The following is a 23934-nucleotide window of genomic DNA, read 5'->3' as shown; positions in this document are numbered from 1 at the left end:
ATTGCAGCTGAAAAGAGCCCTGGAGGGCTGCATGTGGCCCTCACGAGCTCCGTTTTCACTGGCAGAGTGCTAGCAAAACAAACTACTAGCAAAAGTGGCATTTGATCACATGAGTGATATCAAGCTGGCCACACCCACTCTGCCCCTCCCCTTGCCCCCCTGAGATCAAACACAACCTTGATGCAACACTCAATGAAATCGAGTTTGACACTCCTGCCATATGTGGTACAGATAGAAGAAAATATTTGTTGCGCATGGTTGAACTGTGAGTTCCTTGGTGCTCTCTGAGCTTGGTTGTTTTCTTAGATATATTTTATTATCAAACTAGTTAGCAGTTAGCAGTGATAATGTTACCTCATTTGATAATAAAATGTCTGCAAGAAAACAACCACAAAGAACGCCAAGGAACCCACAGAACATGTTTGTAGCTATCAAAATGTCTTTATTCATTTCTTTAAAGGTGCTGATTCAGTGCTTTTATTTTGGGAGGTTTCTGTCCTTAGAAATAGAGATATTCATTTAGTTAGCAGTTGAAGGCAAACATATTTTATACTTTTTACTAACGTTCAAAGATTTTTCAGTTTTTCTGTATTTTGCAATTTAATTTGTCAATAATAAAAAGCGTATTAGCACAAAATGAAGTACCCTTCAGAGTTAACTTTTTAATGCCTTTACCAATGAACTCAGGATAACTATGCATGTATTTGTGAAAATAATGTAGACAAGTGTATTCCATAAGAGAAATTTATTTTAGAAAGTGATGCAAAATTGCAAAGCAAAATGTATGCTTAGAGAAATGTCCATCAAACTGCATATGTATTTTAATATGTATATGTATTTTTAAAATTAATTAAGAAATGAAATTTGAACTTGAGATTGTTACAAAAATGGGTTGCTGAAGAAACCAGCATTGATTGATTAGTCTATCCATACGGAAGACTTGCAAGCAGTGGTGAAATCTAAAATTTGTTATTATGGATTCTGTGGGTGTGGCTTGGTGGTGTGACTGGATGGGTGTGGCCAATTTTTTTTTTTTTACTTTTAAAACCATTTTTTCGGCGAAGAGGTTGTAAAAAAATGCTTTCAAAATGCTCTGACGATCCAAGCTGAGCTGTGCGATCATCAGAGGCTTTTTTTTTTTACTTTTAAAAGCATTTTTTCTGCCGAAGAGGTTGTAGAAAAAATGCTTTTAAAAGTAAAAAAAAAAAAGGCTGTGATGATTGTGCGGCTGAGCTGGGCATGGAGGTACGGGCAGGGATTTTTGCTACCGGTTCTCCCAACCTCCATGGCTACCGGATCAGGCGATACGGTCCAAACCGGGAGCATTTCATCCCAGCTTGCAAGCAACCTGAATCTACTATATGCTCCACCATTGATTTCCTTAGTCAAGAATGATTTGCTAACTTTACTATTATAGGGCTTTGCATCTCATGAGATCATAATACTTTAATTCCAGTTTCAGATTTTGAAACCTGGAGACAAAATATTTCCAATGCCTCCCTTAATTAAAGCACAAATTTACATCTGGATAGAGTCTGGATAGCTCAGCAGACTAATGCATTGTAATTTAACTCCAGCTGTCTGCAATTAGTAAGTTCGAATCTTGCCAGACTCAAGGTTGACTCAGCCTTCCATCCTTTCTAAGGTAGGTAAATTGAGGACCCAGTTTGTGGGGGCAATAAGCTGACTTTGTAAAAATATACAAAAATATGAAGGCTATTGCTTAATGCATTGTAAGCCGCCCTGAGTCTCCAGAGAAGGGCGGCATATAAATCAAATAAAAAAAAAAAAAGCTTATTAGAGTTCAGGTTAGTGGGATGAAATTATATTCTGAAATTATTATAGTTGTGGCTGTGGTGTGAAAACTGTTGCAGATCAGCTTTTTAATCATGCAGAATGGATCACACCAGAAGTCCTGTGGGAAGAGAAAAGGATGTCTAAAGCACCCAGGGCTTTTAAATAAGACCAGATGACAACTGACATTCAAAGAATCCTGGATTGCATTAAGTCTCAAAGATGTAGCTTTTCAGCTTTGTTTCTTATATTTACAACCTGCATTTCCTCTAGGGCATTAATGTTCATTTCATATGTAATTGTCTATGGAGATTCTCAGTCATCCAAGTCATGGTTGTCCCAAAGGTGCTTTTCTGAGAGCTGAAGAAGCTTCTTGGATGAGAAGTAAAACGTCTTCAAAGAAAAACCAGAAAGTCCAGTTGCCTCTTGAAAAAGCACCTTTCATACGTAATACTATCATGGGGAGATAAAGTTTATTATTACAAGTAAGCTTTTCAATTGCAAAGCCAGGATCTCTTTTTCCTATTACACCTGCTTTCCCTCCAACATTTCTTGAATCAAGTTACTGACTGACTTCTGGGATTTCTCCTGCTGCTTTGATAGACTAGATCAAGGTTGCCTTTAAACTCAGGTTACATATGCTTTTCATACCGGGATTGCCAGGCCTCTGATGTTGCTCAAGTGACCTCCAGTTCACAACACTTCCTCTGTTTGTGCTCTTTTGTTTTGGCCTGCCTTAAATGCTAGTGCTGGCTCAGCCTTCATACCGTTGCCCACCCCCTCCGCCTTCACCTATTTGTAACCTTTTGTGAAAGCACATGGATCAAGGATCTACATAACCTACTGGGATGCTGGGATGCGGTGGCTCAGTGGCTAAGATGCTGAGCTTTTTGATTGAAAGATCGGCAGTTCAGCGGCTCAAATACCTAGTGCTGTGTAACGGGGTGAGCTCCCGTTACTTGTCCCAGCTTCTGCCAACCTAGCAGTTCGAAAGCACATAAAAAATGCAAGTAGAAAAATAGGGACCACCTTTGATGAGAAGGTAACAGTGTTCCATGCTCCTTTGGCGTTTAGTCATGCCGGCCACATGACCACGGAGACGTCTTCGGACAGCGCTGGCTCTTCGGCTTTGAAATGGAGATGAGCACTGCCCCCTAGAGTCGGGAATGACTAGCACATATGTGCAAGGGGAACCTTTATGCACAGCCGTGGTGCACAACACCAAAAGACTTCTCCTGTGGCTCTTTCTCCCATTCTCAGAAGTTTTCCTAAAAAGGAAGCTTTGTAAAGTCCTTGTTGCACCAGATTAAATTTCAAGATTTAGGGCAGTTGAAAGAGTTTGCATCCTTGTTCTAAAGCCCAGTCGTGCTGCCAACACTCCCTAATCAGAAAGAAGTATTATTAGATAGTCACTTGGATGGGAACAGCTTAGAAGTAAAATAAGCTGTAGAAGCTTTACTAAAGACTGCATGAATGAAACTGTATCTCAGTTTTCTTCAGGGCTCTTTGATCTGATCTGATCTGATCTGACCAGCAACTGCCCAATATGGGGGAAGACAATTTCCACCCCCCAAGTCTGTGTTTTAAATTCACCTCTGTGAGTATTAGCATCGTTAGCTTACCAAATTATTCTCATCGAATAAGCCTCTTTGAAAATTACAAGATATATTGGATGTTGTACTTGACAGCATTGGTTAACTGTATATTCAATGATATTTTTGTCTTTTGAATCCTTTGTCATTTGCCACTCATAGTATTGGCCATGTGATACGGAAATTAATAGTAAACAGGTTATGAGATATCATAATTCCCAACTGTAAATGGCAGATTAGATGCAAAAGAGATATCATAATTCCCAACTGTAAATGGCAGATTAGATGCAAAAAGGTGTAAAGCATGTTAAGAGACAAATACATTTGAAATTATATTTCATATTCTCTGTTTAATTTTTAATTACCTTATCCTTTTTACGGATCAATCCTTCCCTTCTATTGCATATACATCACATACTGTCATCATGCCTCATCAGAAACTTCATCACATTTAGCATTTTTTCCTGGTTTCTCCAAAATCTGGCCAAAAAGAACAAATGAACGAAGAAGGGTTGGGAGGCTACCTGAAAGATGCAGAAACAACACAAGTGCAGCTAGATTTATAGTCATGTGCCTCTTGTAGTGTTTTCGTTCTTCTATGGACTTAGATTTGCACTGCCCATCTCCTGAAGGAGGGTACATAACTATGCTAGTTCATTCAGGTATGAGATGAGGTCCTTGCATCACAAAGATACACATTTGCAAATTAACTGTGTGGCATAAGAGAGATGCTTGTTTCCCATGATTGAATATGCTTATGTAGAGTGACAATCAATATTCATTATTCAATATTCATACTATGTCACTGGGAATGGTTACCTGTAGATGGGAATGACCTTGGGAGATGGGGCAAAGAGATGCAGCCAAGGGTAGATAAAAGGCACTTTAACCTGCCCTGGAAATGTGCACAGGGCCAGAGGCTCAGAAGAGACGCTCCCTAGTTTCTGGCTAAGGGATGTGGGAGGATATATGTTTAGTTTTATCCCACCTTAATTTTTTTATAAGTAACTCAAGGTGGCAAACATACTTAATACCTCTTCCTCCTCCTCCCATTTTCCCTACGACAACCCTGCGAGGTGGGCTGGGCTGAGAGAGAGAGAGAGAGAGAAAGAGAGAGGGAGAGAAAGAGAGAGAGAGAGGGAGAGAAAGAGAGAGAGAAAGAAAAAGAAAGAAAGAAAGAAAGAAAGAAAGAAAGAGAAAGAAAGAAAGAAAGAAAGAAAGAAAAAGAAAGAAAGAAAAAGAAAGAAAGAAAGAACTGGCTCAAAGTCACCCAGCTGGTTTTTCATGCCTAAGGTGGACTAGAACTCATGGTCTCCTGGTTCCTAGGCCAGCACCTTAAGCACTAGACCAAATTGGCTTTACTGATATCCTTTCAGACTTGCAAGATTCTTTTAGTGTAATGTTAACAGTAAACTAGTATTAGCTTATCTGGCCGTGTTTCCCATCTGGTCTACCTTGCAAGACTGACATCGGGATGCTGAAACTATTATTACCAAGTATTATATGGAGCTCCTTCGGTACAAGTGTGTTTCCCAATCCAATCATTCATAGGGTTTTGTTTTGTTTTTTAATTTGACATTAGTCACGTACAAAAGGCAGAGATTCAATACCCCAATCATAGTCAACGTTGAAGATGCTTGGAATACAGCAGCTGTGCCTTTCTTGAGAAATTCTGGCAACTTTTTGGCTCATTTACTAAGGCTAATGACATTTGTGGATCCTTGTCACTTTGATTTTATTCTCCTGAAACCATGCATATACCATATGCATAAAGAAGTCACTAGTAGTGTTTAGCTATGTTATGAGTCATTTGGGTGATGCTAAGAAAATATCTACATGAGGCTAAAAACACCTGACGTTTCTCTCCTGCAATGTATGCATATGCTTGGTATGAATGTTGATTAGAAAATGGAACAGAATACATGATCTCTCTTTTGGTATTAATTCTAAAAAATTACTGGGAAAACATGTGTTGCCAGTGTTGTGTCTGTAAAATTGCTTTAAATATCTGTCTAGCATCAATAGAAGTTTTTAATTAGTATTTCATGCTTCTTGGTTTCTTCATTGGTAGGTGATTTCACAAGAGCCCCATTGCCCAACTAGTTTGAGGACTAGCAAAAACATTTTACTGCCTGATAAACATGTATTATACATACATGCATATAGTAAGTTTGTGTGTGTTTGTCTGTGTATCTTTTTTCTTATCTGGAATACAGCTACTTATCCAGTCATGTTAAGCCTATGAAGTTTTTGCTGTTACTGAATGCAGATTTGTATTTCTGGAAAGTTGATACTTATTTTCATGTTTATTGTGAAGGCTGTTAGTTAGGGACTTCTAGAGAAGGCATGGTGAAGTAAAGCAATATATGTGGAAGGCAGAGCTGGCAACCGTGGCAAAAACCAAAGAGCCAATGGGCAGACTGGTTCTTCAGAACTGTCTTGATAAGGAGAGGTTGGGAGATCATCCACATGTGCTCTAGTTGACTGCTCCTCATGGGGACACCATAGGGCAGCATTCATCTGCAGGTTTGAGCACTAGGAGACAAAGGCATTAGCTATCTTGCTTGCAAATGCAGTAGAGCCTTTTAAAGAACACTTGTATTCACAAGCCCCACTTTATAATGTTTTTCGGAAATTGCCTATTAACCATCTAGAAGCTATTAGAGACCTTCAGTATGACAAGTGTGAAAAGTCACAGAGTTTAGCCTCAACTGAACAAAAAGAAAAAATAATCACAAGCTTAAGAACTTAGAGAGATTGAAATCAAATTCAAATCAAAAAGCTGAACAAGAGTTTGATCTAAGAAAGTCATAAACAGATTTAAGGTTCCAAATGAATTTGGAATAGTGATTTTACTATCAGATTTTGGAATTAATGATAAAAAGTTTTATGATTGATTTCTCAGTTTCTCATGGGAAACAGACTTTTTTATTATTGGCTTATAATAAAAATAAGCAACTTTATAATTTTAGAAACTGAACTCTAGGTAGGATTAAAGATTCTAAATAAAAAGACATATGGCAGTCACCTTCCTCTGACTGGCCAAAGTGAATACCCCTTTATGATTAAGCACAGTAACTCTTGAATCCTAAAATCTAAAGTGTTTTTTTTTTTTTCAAAGACAAGGTTTGTTTTGCAAATAACTCTGGATGTGTTACATTTAAATGACACATAAAAGAACAATAAAAAATAAAATTGGGAAAAAAAAAGAAATGAAAACATGCACACAAACTTCCAGCTTCTGGTATTAGTTAATTGAGACTTGCAAAATGACAAAATGTTATAATTTGGAAATATTAAAGGAGATCTTCGAAGAATCGGCTAGAAATTAGTAATATCAACATTTTTCAGTAATGTTTTTGATTCTATGGGTTAGATTTGGTTCAAAATATGGACAGAATAAAGGAATGAATAAAGTAGAGCAAATTTTGTCTAGTAATTCAGAGAAAGTATTGAAAGTTGCACTACAAATGACAAACTGAAAGGATGATTTGGAAAAGGACGCTTTATTGGATATACAAAAAAAAAACTGCCTAAAGTTTAAACGTTAAAGAGGAATGATAAATCAAGCAAATGACCTGCAAAACTATTTTTATTGGATTCTGAAGAGGTCTGTGTGATGGGACAAAGAAGAATTGAAGAGAAATCAAATCCTATGGCAACATTTGAATGAACTAAACAATAAGAATGTTACTATGCCAGATAACAGTCCAGGTTTTCAACCTGATTTGCCTGATTTGACATCCAAAGAACTGTAATGAAGAAGATGAGATTACACCTCAGGCTCTCTGATCCCTGTATAGTATACTCAGAATAATTCCGACAAAGACTGTGAACAAATTGTAAAAGAGTAGGGTTTCTCATCATACAATCTGAGCCTATCTACACAGGTGGGTTCTTTCATCGATGGAGGCTCCTTCTCAAGTATTGCAGAAGTTGATGGATGGGAATAATCTTATCTCCCCTCGTTATGTACATTGAAGATAAACCAGAAGATGACATATCGGCAGTCAAACTGGTTGTCCTTTAATCGGATTTCATGGTCGGTAGCTAATCCTCCACACAACTCCACAGCTTTTGAGCCTTCATTTGTGCCACACTTTGTCCATTGGATCTTAATTAAGCAAAATGCCTAAAGGGTTTGATATCACGTTCCAGGAATAACTCTTGTATCTGCTTCTTTTCACTGGGAAAACACCATGATAAAAATTGCTGTGAAATACCAAAGAAGAAAACAACAAATTTGTCACAGCAGATAGCACAGATGTTTGTGGGATGAGCAACACAGTTCTCAGCTCCTTTTATGAGAAAACCATCCTGTCTCTCCTTCCCTCCACCCCACCCTCCCTCCACCCCACCCTCCCAGTGGGCAGCAAGTTTCGGAGTGAAGACAGATGAAAAGTCTGAATGAAATATCTCATTAATCCCTTAGTTGAGAGCCTGTTTAAAAGAAGTATTCCATTCAGAGACTAGTCCTTGTACTTGTCTTCAAGGATAAATCCTCAAGCTCCCAGGGGAAAAGAAAGGAACAGGATTCAGATGTGAAGATATCCCTCTGTTTTTGTCATCATGATCAAACATGGTCTCACTTGATCAGTAGCATCGGGGATAGCAAGTTCAAATATTCAAACATTAGTCAAATCCTTCTTTACTGACCTCCTCATAGTAATACCCAAACATCCTTTCAAAATATGGAATGCCTTAGCCAAAATGTAATATTTAACTATGAAGCTCTATTTGAGATTTCCAGTTATTCCAGTAGATTAAATGAATCTTCTCAATGAGGCCTAAAAGTAGAACTAGGAATAAGAAATCATTTTGCCTGAAACCTACGGAGTCATTTCGGAAACTTCAATGAAGCCATGTTCTTTCAGGAGGTATGGCTATAACATAAAATGGGCATGGCCAGAGCTTGGAACAAATAGGGCCGTGGTGGGCCGCTGCCAGTTAGGACTGGTTCAGGCGAACTGGTAGTTCTGACAATCAGCTGGCCCCGCCCACCTGCCCCTGCTCTATCCTGTCCTATATTTCCTTCTTTCTGGCTCAGCTGATTCATGCGGCACAGCTGATTTCCGTGCCTCAGCTGTTCTGCTTACCGGGGCTGCCTTAGAAGGTAAGCAGCTGAGCTTCAAATTGTTGTATTTTGAACGCTGTGCACAAGCACATTAGGCATGCATGTGTGTGAAGCCCACATGTGCACGCAAAACATGTGCTCACAGAACCGGTTGTTAAACCGGTTGCAGTCCACCACTGAAATAAGGCCATTCTTCATTGTGTCATGCAAGAAATCTCCTCATTCTATTCCATCTAACAAACTTTCCAAGTTCTTCCTATGAAGAAAATGGGCACCAAGAAAGAGCAGAGCAGAGCAGAACAGAACAGAACAGAACAGAACAGAACAGAACAGAACAGAACAGAACAGAACAGAATAACAGAGTTGGAAGGGACCTTGAAGGTCTTCTAGTCCACTCCCCTGCCCAAGCAAGAAACCCTATACCAGGGGAGGGCAAATGTGGCTCTTTTACAACCTGTGGACTTCAACTCCCAGAATTCCTGAGACAGCTGTCTCAGGAATTCTGGGAGTTGAAGTCCACAGGTTGTAAAAGAGCCACATTTGCTCACCCCTGCCCTATACCATTCTGGATAAATGGCTGTCCAATCTCTTCTTAAAAATTTTCAGTGTTAGAGCACCCACAACTTCTGAAGACAAGCTGGTTAATTATTCTCACTGTCAGAAGATTTCTCCTTAAATCTAGGTTGGATCTCTCCTTGACAAGTTTCCAACTATATTTCTTGTCTTATCCTCAGGTGCTTTGGAGAATAGGTTGTCTCCCTTTTCTCTGAGACAGCCTCTTAAATATTTGTTTCTATTGATAGGTAGATGAGTTGCAATTTATGTTTTAATAGGATTTATTCCATTCAACTTTATAGGATTATAGCTTAGGCTTACCATCTCCCAGTTTGGCCAGTTTAGAACATTTTATTCATAAAATCAAATCTAAAAATGCAATACTAGGAATAGGAAAGCAATCGAAAATCTGAAATAAGCAGGCAGAAAAGTAAACAGGCAGAAGGTTCATTCCCTACAGAAATCCAAATACTTCATGAGTATGTTATTTATGGCTAGCGATAGAGACAGACATTTGGTTTCCATTTAAACAGAACTGACCTATTCATATTTCCTGACATATTTCCTGAATCAGAATACAATTATCCTTCAACTTTCACATTCTCTGAATTTTCAGATGTATAAGAGGAAATGCGTGCAGAGATTCATCAGTAACAGCTGTATCTAGTCAATATTTGATATAGAAACCTAATGATATTTCATCCTAATTACAGGGCTACACAGCAATAAATAGTCATACCAGTATTGCAACACGAGTTTAAAACTCAGTTGACTTAACCACTTCCTGACCTAGAGCCCTTACTTGAAAATTTTCAAAGGGAAAAACCCCCATAAGGTCTATTATTTTCTATTTTCTTCTTTTCCAGCTTGCTCCTGCCATCCCATGGGCTCACTGAACATAACGCTGAACCAAGCTCAGAAATGTCATCCAAAGACAGGCTTCTGCTACTGCAAGCCAGGTGTTGCAGGACCCAAATGCGACTGGTGTCTATTGGGGTATTGGGGCTTTGGAGAAAATGGCTGCCAGCCCTGTGCCTGTGCTAGAGACTGTAACAAGCATACTGGAGAATGTCTCCACAGGTAAGCCAGTTTTCGGCAGTGAAAGCAGAGGGAATTTGGGAACTTCTTGGGAAGGCTCCCCAGGGCAATTCGTTTTGGGTCTCCCCATCCTGCTTGGCCCTCACCTGGGACTGGTTCATCCTGCTTCCTCCAAATTCTGCCCTTGCTTCTTCTAGTACTTTCTCTTGCTGGCAGGAGCCCCTATGCCACCCAATAAGCTACTTGTCATTTTAAATCTCTATGGAGTTTTTCAATCATCCAGTTCATGGTTGTCCCAAAGATATTTTTCCAAAAGGCAACTGGACTTTCTTGGGGTTTTTTTCTTTGAAAATGTTTCACTTTTCATCCAAGAAGCTTCTTCAATTCTGAAATGAATTGAAGAAGCTTCTTGGATGAGAGGCAAAACATTTTAAAAAAAAAAGTCCAGTTGCCTTTTGGGAAAGGACCTTGAATTGGAATTGGAATTGGTCCTTTAATTTTAAACACAACAAACCCACAGGCTATCAAGCATAGGCAGTTCAACTGATAAGATATTGCCTAGAGCAGGGGTTCCCAACCCCTGGGCTGTGGCCAACTACTGGGCCATAGTAGTGGTGGGCAAGCATGCATATGCGCGCATCCCCGCTTGCAAGCTCATGTCCATGTGCTCCATTTGCGGGAGTGGCTGGTGTGCAGCCTTGCCACTTGTGAAAATGAACCTGTGCATGCATACACACTTGCCCACTGCTCGCACAGAAGCATCCCCTCTCTCCTCCCCCCCCCCGTCTGCTGGTCCGCAAAGCCAGAAAGGTTGGGGAACTCTGGCCTAAGGAAACCTTTAGGCAATCAGCTATGAGACGGCCCTATCACTACGCTAGTGCTTTCCTTGGCCAGGCCCAAAATGGCATCTGATAGGCTCCAGTGCCTGAATTAAGGAACACTAGTATAGCCATCTGCGAGATTAATTAATTAATTAGAGCTTTGGGAGATCAATAAGATAAATAAACCATTATATTTGATTCTTAGAGTGGCCTTCAGTGCCTAACATAAAATATACATCAGGAAGAAAATTATGTTTTGTTTTTTTTAAAGTTTTCAAATTATTTTTAAAGCAAATAAAAAGAGGGTGAAGGGAATGAGATTCTCATAGCACTGGGATTACCACAGAGAAGGGCCTGGTCCTAGTTTATTTCAGCTTTCTAGGCAGCGTCCTTAGAAAACCCCAATGGATCAGCAGAGCTTCCAGGCAGTTAGAAATGTAAGAATTATTTTCCAAGAAGCATTGTATCTGTTTGTGTAGCAACTGCTAACAGTTGGTTAAACGTTCCATGTTTAATTGGTTCATTGGCCCTACTTCTGTATTATTGAAACAGATTAAACAGATGGCTAAATAAAACATTCTTTAATCTCATTCTGTTCTTATCTGTCTGCTCTTCTCTTTCCAGTTATGACAATTCAGCTTTTTTTAATATTCCTGTTGGTGGGAGGATTCCTCACTTCCTCCAAACCCCAGCCAACGAAAGCGAAAATGAATGGCAATGGAATGATCGCAAGCAGGGTTTTTCAGCCTTAAGATACCCAGGTATGATTTCTGCCCCACTCCCCCCCCCCACCCCCAATAAATAGACTGAGACAAATTACAATGTTGATAAGGTACGAGAACATTTCAGATTATTTAGAAATACTTATCATATGACTTACAAAGCATTGACTAAAAAGGATAAAAGTTCTGGGAACTTTTATGGCAGCACATTTTTTATCGAATACTGAAGGAACTGCTGATACAGTTCTACAGAGGAATTGTCGAGTCTGTCATTTGTACTTCTATAACTGTCTGGTTTTGGTACAGCAACTAAACAGAACAAGTGCAGACTTCAATAGATAGTTAGGACCAGTGGTGGGATTCAAGTAATTTAACAGCTGGTTCTCTGCCCTAATGATTTCTTCCAACAACCAGTTTGCCAAATTGCTCAGAAAGTTTACAACCGGTTCTCCTGAAGTGGTGCGAACTGGCTGAATCCCACCACTGGTTAGGACTGCAGAAAAAACAATTGTAACCAGCCTGCCTTCCATTGAAGACCTGTATACTGTATGAGCCAGAAAGAGGGCCGAGAATATATCTACTTACCCCTCACAGTGGGTTCCTCCCGGTTCGGCCCGGTTCTCCCGAGCCGGTAGCGGTGACGATATGACGTCACCGAACCGGTTCTGCCACCCCCACCCCCCGCGCCCCCCCCGCATTATTCTTATCTTTTATTTGGCCCCACCCCCAATCTATTACTGCCTCCTGAGTCTCAGCTGCTGGCTAGAGGGAAAAAAACTGTTTAAACTCTTGCTGTGGGGCTTCAAAGGGCCGCCCTACAGCTGATCAGTGTTAAAAGAAAACAAATGAGTAGATCAGTGCCTGCAAAAATACATGAGTAGACCAGTGCCTGCAAAAAATAAATGGGTAGATCGGTACAGCTCTGCAAGCAGTTAAAAGCCTGATAGACCAGTACCTCTGCTAAATCCTAAATAATTGTCACATGACCATCAAGCCACACCTACAAAATAAGCCACGCCCACAAAACCGGTAGTAAAAATTTTTAGAACCCACCCCTGGTCCCGTCCCCCCCCCCCATGCCATCACTCTGCTAAACACGTAATTCCCACAGAATTGTCTTATGCCTAATGTGTAGTAAGACAGCATTACTATTATCCTTAGTGTCTTTCCTATTACCTGCTCCTGTCTTATGACTATCACTTTGTTGGTTGTATCTTATGATCTATGATTGTATCTTATGATTTATCACTTGTTGCTTGCATGTACACTGAGAGCTTATGTACCGGGGACAAATTCCTTGTGTGTCCAATTACACTTGGTCAATAAAGAATATTCTATTCTATATACTGCCTAACATCTTTAAAAATTGGTGGAATCCCCAAATCTCATGTTCCAAGCGAGCATGAATAGTTTCTGGGGCTGTTCGTGGTTCTTTTGTTTGTGTGTGTTATATATATATATTTACTTTAAATTACAACCTGCTCAGAATTGTTTGGAATCAGGCATCTTATTAATTGTACAGTATAAAAATATCAATTAAAAAAGAGTCATTTTGGGAGAGAAAGTTCTCCAAAATTGGGGGTGGGGCATTTATAATCCATTATTCTAAATTCTTTTAGCAGATAAAATTTAAACAGATTGGAGAAAGTAAATGCTTACATTGAATTATTTTACACACCTTGAAGCATTTACACAATATCTCAACTCGGGAACTTACATTCTACAGCTAATTTATTGCAAGCATTTATGAAAATTGGGGTGACTGGTTTCTCCCTCTCCCTTGTTCTTTTTTTTTTGTTTTATGCAACCCGTCTTCTTTGACACATTGGTTTATGATTTCCTGGCTAGAAAAGTGTGTGTGCAAAGAGAGGATCCTAGGAAGCGTCAGCAATTTTTGTCAGATGAAATACGCCTATGGTAAGTGAAAGAAATTACTTTCTAAAAAAATGGAAATGCAGCATAATTTTCTGGTTGCTTTTTCCATCTTCCAAAAATCTAAACTTTGAATAAGAATGCTTCTGGGTCAAAGAAACTTAAGTTCTAGGCTTCCTCTTGAAATAAAAATTAGGCAATAAATGCCAAAGAGGCCATAGTAAAACCTTATAAGTATTTCCTTTTACATGCACAGAATGGGCTAATCCATGCACACATTTTGCCAGTCGTAATTATATGCCCTGCCCTTCTTAAAGGGGGTGCAACTTTTCTTCTGGATTGGGATGGAAACCTTCTTTAGATGCCAGCCTCATTAGGTAGATCAAACAGGAAATCTGCCAGAAGGCTACTTTTATTGAAATTATCTATAACAACAGAACCTTGAAAGTCTGAATGTGCTATACCGCCTCCTCCTATATCCCAATCGATTAGGAAGGCATCTGCCTGACCCGTTTCCCATGTTATCTTGTTTCTTGGGGTTTTTTTTAAAAAAAAACCTTTCATCTCCTTTTGCCTCAGCAACAGTTCTTGCCTAAAGAGCCTTGGTAGTACAGGGGTTTAAGGCACCCTGTTATTAAGCTGGTTATTAAGACCAGCTGCCTGCAATTACTGCAGGGTTCGAATCTCGCCAAGGCTCAAGGTTGACTCAGCCTTCCATCCTTTCTAAGGTAGGTGAAATGAGGACCCAGTTTGTGGGGGCAATAAGCTGACTTTGTATAAATATACAAAAGGATGAAGGCTATTGCTTAACGCACTGTAAGCCGCCCTGAGTCTCCGGAGAAGGGCGGCATATAAATCAAATTAAAAAAAAAAAAATCAAATTAAAAAAAAAAAATTGTGCAAAGGTCATCTTTCTTACTTTGTACATCGGTTCTGGGATGAGTGTGCTGCAACTTGTCTTTGGGCCAGCAATGTCTGCGGGATGGGTCAAAGCAGTTAAGATGACTGATGTGGCATAGCAATATAAGACCCTGCCTTTTTTGTACACGTGATTCTGTTAATCTGCGCATTGACACTGAATTTAGAATTTGCAGGAATTCTTTGGATACCAGAGAAGGAGAACTGAGGGAAATTCCTAGACTGTAATAAAGCTTAAAACAGGTGTATTAAGAAATTACCCATAAATATTTACAATGTCAGGAAAACATGACCTCAATCAGCCAGGTGAGCTCTAATCAGCGGTGGGTTGCCCCCGGTTCGGATCAGTTCTATAGAACTGGTAGTAAAACTGGCGGGAGGCTCCACCCACTGACCCCGACATCATCAGAATGCATGTCATCAGAGCACACGCGCGGCCCCATTGCGAACCGGTAGTAAAGATTAGTAGAACCCACCCCGGCCCTAATGGTAGGGAAAGGTTCACGTTCTGGAATTCAACTCACAAGGTAGCTGGGAAAAGGGGGAAAATTGAATACCCTTTTCCCTACTCCCCTACCCTTTTGAATCCTCACCTCAGTACTAGGATAATTAGCAAGAGAAAACCAGTGTATTTGTATTTACATTCAGTGGAAAGGATGAGATTACAAGAGAGTAAGCAAGCACACAATGGGGAATACACATTGAAAGGAACGCCTTCGTGCTGGCAAGCTTAGCATGCTCCTGGTCTGACTGCTTAGGATATAAAGGCAAGCCTTTGAGACCAAAATGATTAGGATCATGCCAATTTCAGATGGCAATACAAGCTGGACAATCTAATTAACTAATGAAGGTTGCAGAGCTGAGCTAGCTTGCAGTTTGCACCTTTCAGGGAAGCACAGCCTGTACACAAAGAAAAACAGTTTAGAAAGAGATAGCTTGTCCAAACAATTTCTTCCGTCTGCAAGGAAAAAGATTCTAGGAAGAAGGGAAAAGGAGAAGAAAGGACAAAAAATATAAGGCAATCCTACAGGGCAGCATGTACGGTATGTGTAAAATTGACTCTCATAGAAAAGGAGTGGGGCTTGAATCACGATGCCACATCTGCCACCTTGCTTATTTTAACATCCCCATCCTACTGATGCTGACTTGTGCCCAACCTGCTAACAATGTCTTGTTATCTTTAAAGTGGGTTGGCCTGAAGCTTTTGGCCCCAACTTATATTTTAAGGATATGGGATAGGGGGTAAGGGGGTTATAAGGAGTGAAATAATTGGCTTGGACTTTGTGTGTTGGAAGAAACATCCTTCTAGGTTCTGCTCCAAGTGGGGAAAACAGACACTGGAAACATGGAGACTGCTTGGAAAGATGGTTTAATGGTGGACAGGATCACATAGCTTGAGTTCCTGAACAGAAAAGGGCAGATACAGTAAATCCTCGGGTTTTTATGCTCTCTCTGGCTCTGCATTTCTTGGGGCCCCAAAAGAGTATCCTGATTGGTTGTCAGACTCCCAGGGGGTGGGGGCCTTGCTGGCTGATGGTCACATGTGCTTCCCAGGTCACATGTGGTGAGTTTCTGCTGCTATTGTGTAGAGGGCTAATCCCATCTTTGGCAATTCCTACTATGGCTCTGCCTGAAGGAGGCAGATCTTTGTTATGTAGAATAGACTGGCCCAGGCCTTAATGGCCCATTGACAAAGGGTGGGGGCAGGAAGGTGGGAGCTGCTTTGTCTGTAAAATGTGCTTCTCATATTTCTCATCCAGGGAAATATAATATTCTGCCTTTTTCATATTTCCTAAAATATTTCACTCTTCCAGGAAAGGGGTGGGTGCTAACTTCCTACAATCCCTACTCTTTTTTTTTCAAAACGTTGAGTTTTGAAACAAGTTCTTGGCAAAAGATTAAAATTGATCACATCAGGGAGGCTTAATGGGTGCTTTTAATTTTCTAATGCAAAGGGGAGGCATTGATAGAGGCAACAGAAAAGGATTCCTTCAGTGGCTTCCAAAAGCTTTCAACCATGAAGGTCTAGCAGCCAGGAAAAAATTTCTGGTAAGAATTTTACAGTATCCAATTTTCCATGCCAATTAATTTCAGACTTCAGATATTACTTTCTGTGAGCTTCCAGTCAGGTTTCAAGCAAACACATGTCCCAAAATTTTTCACAGCCATGATTTTCCTTTAAATTGCAGGCTGCCCATTTCCAAGGGTTGGTTACTGAACCTGCCCTAGCTCTTACTGTGGTGCATCCAGGATTTGTGAGTCCAAATTGAGGTTAGCCAGTGTACAATATCCATTCTTTTTTTTTCTTTTTCTTTTTTTTGGTGTTACACATAATGAGCCCTGGGATTTCTACTCATGAGACCACCAGTGCAATATATCTTCCTTTACTGGGCAACTGGGCAGCATCATTTGTAAGTCACAGTCAGGGCTTGGGTTTTGGATATCACTTTTTCTGTTATCTCTTCAAGTGAGGGAATTGCCTGAGGGGTATTGCTTCCTTCCCCATGGAATTAGCAGGGAGATATGACTTCTTGGGCTTTTAGTGCTACAGAGCAAAAATCAACCTAGGAGAAGCTTTGTGTGGAGGTAAGGTAAGGGAATAGTTTCAATCTAATTCTGAATAGTGTGTGTCTCTCTGTGTGTGCATGTGTATGCAGCTACTTTTACAATACAGGCAATACAAACATTTTGGACATATTTCTCCTCTCCACCAGACAGAAATCTAGAGTGTACATAACTTGCTGTGGCAATCACTCCCAAATACAATTCTTACAATAAACTGATTACAATATAAATGAGACAAGAAAGAAAACTTTACAATGAATTTCCACCCTCCACCCATAGTCTTTCCAGCTGTCTTCTGAGGATTGAAAAGAGTCTTTTGGTCTTTACTTGTACATCTCAGGGTCTTTTCTTTCATGTCTGCTGGTAAAATGCTTGGTGGTAAGGCTGGTCAGTCAGGCTTGGAAAGGTCTGCTCCACTCTGGTTGCTGTGCTGACTTTCAGTGGAGACTGGATTCAAACCCAATTCCTGGTTCAATCAGATGGAAGGTCTCCTTTGGAGGCAGCATCTGGATCCATGTGCTCTGCTTCCACAGTTTGCAGAGTCCTTTGTGCAGGGCTGAAAGACATGAGAACAGGGTCCCCTCCCCCCTTTGTGGGTAATCTTCTCAGGAAAGGCATTGTAACAGGATTACAGATGCGGGGGGTAGATAGCTTGCAGAGTTTGAAAAGAAACAACACAACAGTATTGCAGTTACTAAACAGATAATGCAGTTTCAACAAAATGGAGACACAACAGATAAGAAAAAACTGGATTCACCTGCTTCAGGAAAGAGATGAACAGGTAAACCCATTTAAACACATACAGTAAATGCAAGACTGATTTTTTTACTTGTAAACAAACTTAAAACGTTTCCTCATAAACTTGAGTTGTTACTTTAAGATACAGAGAGAGGAGGAGAAAAAAAACAGAAATGAAATGAAATGCTCTCTTTAATCTGTGTTTGTTGGCCAGACAAACACAGGGCAAAGGCTCTTTCTTTCTTTTTTCTCTCTCTCCCCCATTTTCATTGCTTCAACCTTTTTTTTTTTTCTTTTCTAACAATTTAAAATTCTTGTCTCTAGAGATCAGATACATTTTACAGTTACAATTACCTCGAGGGTGCCCAAAGACACACACACATAAAACAAAGAAGATGAAGAGAAGAAAACAGAACTCTGAGATTTCACACACACTGATCATTCCCACATAAATCTCAGTTAAATTAGGGAAGGCACAAATCTTAAACATACCATGTGGTTGCATAGAAGACAGAGAGACAAACAAACAAAACAAACAAAACAAACAAACAAAAACCCAACATTCCTATTTATATATTTCCCTTTTCTTTTAAGTACCTTTATTTAGCCAAATTTGTCTTCCCGGTGTTATCTCTTAGCAAAGCCCATTTTTGACACAATTTTCCTAATTTCCTTTTATCCATGCCCCTCAATATGGGCACCCGCCTGGCGTCCCAGGCCGCGAGCACTTCTTCCACAGGGGTCCCCGCCACCCGCGAACTATCGCTACCCATGACCCTTTCCTTTTCTCCAGAAGGATCACTTCGACTTAGCTGGGTGGCACGCCGTCAGTTTTCAGAGAAAAAGCTCTGGGAAGGACTTCGATTCCCTTACGAAGTATGGGCCCCTTCCTCTTAGGGAATCGCCGTAGTTTTTCGGATCCAAAAAGGGGATCCGGGAGGACCTGCTGACCCCAGCAGGTGGTACTGGCACCTCCTCTCACACACACACGCTCGCCCCGTGTCTGGGCTGGACAAAACCGGGTTTCCCTTTCACAATTTATTTTCCCCCTTCACACGCTTGGCTTTCGCTCGGCTTCCATTCCTTTTAAACACAAAGTTCCACATTTGGCAACCCCCCCTTGCTTTCTCTATCCTACCGGTCATGGCTCAGTGGAGCTAGCAGTAGGCAGAGGTGCGGCTAGAGGTCGCTCAAAGAGGTGAAATCAGACTGTTTTCCAGGTGGAATCCCACACACACACTTCCTCCTTCCCTTACAGAAGGCCCTGTGCTCTGGCAAAACCCCCATGCTCTCCAGACTGTTAGTCTTTCTGCGGTTAGGAAATGCACAGAGGAAGCAAGATCCAACTGTGATTGGGAGAAGGGCCTTCACTCACACACATGCAGGCATACACAAATTTCCCATGCTTTTCCATACTTTAAAATTAAAATTTAGAGGTACTCACCTTCTTTCCAAGCAGCCTTTGAGCTCAAACTCAAAACCCCTTTAAAACCTAGTTCCAAATGGCCAAGGTCCATGAAAGCATACCCACAGACTCAATGGGTCTGCTGCTAGCGAGGGAGGCTTACCTGGGCCAGGTCCATTGGTTAGGTTAGCTTGGAGTCCCATCTGGGTCGCCAATTGTTGGAAGAAACATCCTTCTGGGTTCTGCTCCAAGTGGGGAAAAAGACACTGGAAACATGGAGACTGCTTGGAAAGATGGTTTAATGGTGGACAGGATCACATAGCTTGAGTTCCTGAACAGAAAAGGGCAGATACAGTAAATCCTCGGGTTTTTATGCTCTCTCTGGCTCTGCATTTCTTGGGGCCCCAAAAGAGTATCCTGATTGGTTGTCAGACTCCCAGGGGGTGGGGGCCTTGCTGGCTGATGGTCACATGTGCTTCCCAGGTCACATGTGGTGAGTTTCTGCTGCTATTGTGTAGAGGGCTAATCCCATCTTTGGCAATTCCTACTATGGCTCTGCCTGAAGGAGGCAGATCTTTGTTATGTAGAATAGACTGGCCCAGGCCTTAATGGCCCATTGACAAAGGGTGGGGGCAGGAAGGTGGGAGCTGCTTTGTCTGTAAAATGTGCTTCTCATATTTCTCATCCAGGGAAATATAATATTCTGCCTTTTTCATATTTCCTAAAATATTTCACTCTTCCAGGAAAGGGGTGGGTGCTAACTTCCTACAGTGGATGCTGAAGATAGCTTTAGCTCCTTCAAACCTTCCAACCAGCTTGATTCTGAAGTTTCTGAGCTTTTAAGGATGAAATGGGTGCTCAACCTTCTAGTGTCTGTCAAAAGCCATTGTAAAAAGGCTGAAAAGTTCAGACCTTCTTGCACCAAGTGGCCTCTTGGCACCTACAAATGGGGCTTTCCTGCCCCTGATCCATGTGATTCCTAAGTCATCATGCGTCCAAATAGTTGCTGGGAACAAGCTTCTATAGCTTCAGTAACAGAGTTGCCTCATTTGATTTATATTGTTCTCATTCCAAGGGTATCAGTACTGGTAGTAGATAAATGATAGGAGGAGATAACACCCATCTGCCTTTATACAGCAATTATACATATTGATGCCAGTATGAATAGGAAGGCAGATTTTTTTTTTTAAATTTAAGATTGGAGTGTGATGGAAAATATAAACTTTCTTCTCTTGCATTACATTTCTGGTTCTGTTCTTATGTTCCTTTGGCAGTTGCTGTAATGTAATTTATGTTTCACTTATAATCTAATTGGGCTTTATAAAAGCTGAGATACTCATTAGTCTCTCCTAGGGAACTCAGAAAAAATAGGCAGGACTTTTTGGTTAAATCTGCTATAGCATCTAACTGACCTGGGGATAATCTTGATAGAAACTAAGTGGAATCAGACCAATGTAGCATAATCAGGAAGCCAGTAGGCAACTCTAGGCTGTAGAGTAGACTGGCAAGTGGGAAAAAAAATCTCAGACGGCAAAAACTGGTCATGTCCATATTCTTGCCAGGAAACAGCATCTATGTATTCCAGCTTTGTTCAAAGAAGACTTGAAATTATTATACAAGTGCATTATGCTGTCTTGCAGTTTTAAGAGCAAAAGTTCTATCTGCGCATGACAAAGGAACCCATGCTGAAGTAATTGTGAAGATAAAGAAGGTTCTGAAATCAGGCAAAGTAAAAATCACTAGGAATAACCGAAGCATATATCCAGATTCTTGGACCAATCGAGGGTGTACATGTCCTATTCTAAATCCTGGTAAGTATTCTGCCCCATTATTCTAGTAAGTTGAGGGTCACTGTCGCATCTTTAACACACGATGATGAATCTTGTTTTTCTTCCAACTCATATGCACAGGAGAGATCCCTTAGTAACCTAGTTCATTGTTGGAGCATAGTGTTATCATGTAGTAGGATCCATCTCTACCTGCAATGATTAAAAAGCTCAATTTGAAGAAGGATTTTTTTTTTCTCAGAGAATTACTATCAACACAATATTCATGAGCTCACACATGCTAAATAGCAATAGCACTTAGACTTATATACCACTCTACAGTGCTTTACAGCCCTCTCTAAGAGGTTTAGAGTCAGCATATTGGCCCCAACAATTTGGTCCTCATTTTACCCACCTCGGAAGGATGGAAGGCTGAGTCAACCTTGAGCCTCGTGAGATTTCAACTGCCAAATTGCAGACAGCCAGCAGTCAGAAGTAGCCTGCAGTACTGCACTCTAACCACTGCGCCACCGTGGTTCATCAGCTTTGTTTAATAACAGTTGGCTGAAGTCAGGGTTTGTGCAATATATTTAGTGAAACAAACCATGATGGCTACAATCATAGAACTTAGAATAACACAGAATAACAGTTGGAAGGGACCTTGGAGGTTATCTAGTCCAATCCCCTGCTCAAGCAGGAGACCCTATACTGTTTCAGACAAATGGTTGTCCAGTCTCTTCTTGAAAGGTCCAATTATGGGGTACCCACAACTTCTGAAGGTAAGCCATTCCACTGATTGATTGTTCTCACTGTTAGAAAATTTCTCCTTAATTTCAGCTTGCTTCTCTCCTTGATTAGTTTCCATCCATTGTTTTTTGTCTTGCCTTCTGGTACTTTGAAAAATAGTTTGCCCTCCTCTTCTTTGTGGCAGCCCCTCAAATATTGGAACGCTGCTATCATGTCTCCCCTATTCCTTCTTTTCACTAGAATAGACATACTTAGAACTTGCTAAGCCCAAATCAACAGATCACATTTTTTTCTGCTCATCTATATGGCAACTTCTACCCTGCATTTGGGGTCTGAATTTATTTATATCCATGGGGATGAGTGAGTATAAGGGTTACAGATGGCATGGCTGTGAAGCAGAGGTATCCTCAATGGGTGGGTTTGTCTATTTTCTGTTTTATATATTTTTCATGAAAGTCACATAGGTACATTAAGGACAATTCTACTGATATATCAATGAATTTCAATAGCGTCATCATTGATCTTTGAGGGCTTGGTATGTGCAAAACAAGAATGTTTTTTGGGGCTTTGTGTAGTATGTTGTGTGAACCCATCTACTGTGGTTTTTCAACACTACACTGTTGTATGCACTTCAACAGTCATGGTATATTCAGTAAACTATAGTTAATCCAATTATAGTTTAGCACAATGTGTCAACTAACCCACTGTGAGCCAGCATAAGACTGGATATTAATGTGATATCTTGTGATACAGGAGCAAAGTTAGGGATTAATGTCTACATTCTGAAACATTCTTCATAGCCTGGTGCCTTTGGATAAGTTATATTTTAATACTTGCAGGCTGGCTATACTGACTAGAGATTATGAGAGTCAAATCCAGTCTTTCTGAAGGGCATCAGTTATAAGAGTGCCTTAGAGAACTTGCTAGACATGTGCATGGACTGATACGCAGATTCTGCTGTCTTCTTGTTCTTTAATTCTTCACAGCATAGGCCTAATTAAGTCTCCTGCATTTTGTTTCACACTTCTCTCCAGATGTTTGCTGGTCTTTTTTTCTTTAGCTTATTTTAGAAAACTAGTAACTACCCGTGTTTCCCCAAAAATAAGACCCTGCCTTATATTTTTTTTGAACCCCGGAATAAGCACTTGGCCTTATTTTCGGGGAGGTCTTACTATTTTGGGGCATGTGGAGGAAACCAGAGGAAATGGCGAGGACAAGTTGTGCATGCGGTTAAATATTTTCGGGGTGGGCTTATTTTCACCGGGGGGGGGTATTTTAATGCATCCACTCAAAAACCCAATTGGGCTTATTATCAGGGGATGTCTTATTTTAGAGGAAACGGTATTGCTTTTTCACAATTCAGTTTGCAACTCTAATCATCCCTACAACCTATTGCATCATTTCAAATTGCATATCAAATTAATTCATTTGCATTGATTTTTCAAAATGTCCAACCTAAAACTACATGCTCCATATGGTGCCACAAGTGTGCTTGAAAATAAAGTATTATTCAGTTTGACTCTTGAGAACTTCATAAACACGCCCAAGTATCATCTTGGCAATACCGTGAAATCAGTTTACTATTGCTGTCTTCCAGGATTTTTAATTTCCCAGTCTAGGTTAAGTACAAATCTAGCTATGCGAGGAAACTCAGGAACCTTGTAATTAAGTAATTTGCATTTTAAGTCATCCTGAGCACCGTGTTCAGGTGGAAAGAGAGGGGAAGAAAAATTAATGGATGATCTTAATTAAAATTATCCCTGTGAAGTCGTCAGGGCCAGGGGTGGACAAATATGGCTCTTTTATAACCTGTGGACTTCAACTCCCAGAATTCCTGAGACAGACAAGCTATCTCAGGAATTCTGGGAGTTGAAATCCACAAGTTGTAAAAGAGCCACATTTGCCCACCCCTAGTCTGGGCAATCTTTGATTCTGTAAGAGAATTGATTCTTACAATATGTAATCCTTTTTCAAACCAGGTATAGACTACTTAATAGCAGGACAAGAAGACGCACGGACGAATAGACTCCTTGTGAACATGAACAGTCTGGTGAAGCCCTGGAAAGCTCACTGGGGGAAGTTTGTTGCAGATATACTACGAACCGGATGCAAATAATGTATTTTTTTTTCCAGGTCAAGTCACACACATTAATAATATGGCAGTGAAAAGTTTAGTTAGTTCTCTAATGGTTAATCATAACTTTTATAATTAAGGAGAATTTAAAAGCAAACTCTCTTTCCTCCATTCCATTAAGTGCTTTAGACAGGAATCTTGTTCCGGGATTTCTTTTTTCCAAGACAACGATTTTCTCTCTCGCACATTTGTA

General features: G+C 40.4%; 1 protein-coding gene across 1 annotated transcript in view; it reads left to right on the top strand.

The window, feature by feature from the left end:
- LOC139309521 (netrin-4-like) overlaps positions 1–23723 on the top strand; it is a 64978-nt gene extending 41255 nt beyond the window's left edge. Inside the window, exons 6-10 of the mRNA XM_070933609.1 lie at positions 9882–10095; positions 11499–11635; positions 13445–13513; positions 20735–20905; positions 23587–23723. Of these exons, the coding sequence (XP_070789710.1) occupies positions 9882–10095; positions 11499–11635; positions 13445–13513; positions 20735–20905; positions 23587–23723 (728 nt within the window). The remainder of the gene's footprint in view (positions 1–9881; positions 10096–11498; positions 11636–13444; positions 13514–20734; positions 20906–23586) is intronic.
- The last annotated feature ends 211 nt before the right edge of the window (positions 23724–23934 follow it).

The sequence above is a fragment of the Pituophis catenifer genome, unplaced genomic scaffold (genome assembly GCF_029215685.1).
Source record: "Pituophis catenifer annectens isolate HBS135680 unplaced genomic scaffold, rPitCat1.0.hap2 SCAF_2, whole genome shotgun sequence".
In the NCBI taxonomy this organism is placed as follows: domain Eukaryota; kingdom Metazoa; phylum Chordata; class Lepidosauria; order Squamata; family Colubridae; genus Pituophis; species Pituophis catenifer.
The sequence above is the reverse complement of the archived record's forward strand: the minus strand, read 5'-3'. Positions and strand labels throughout refer to the sequence as shown.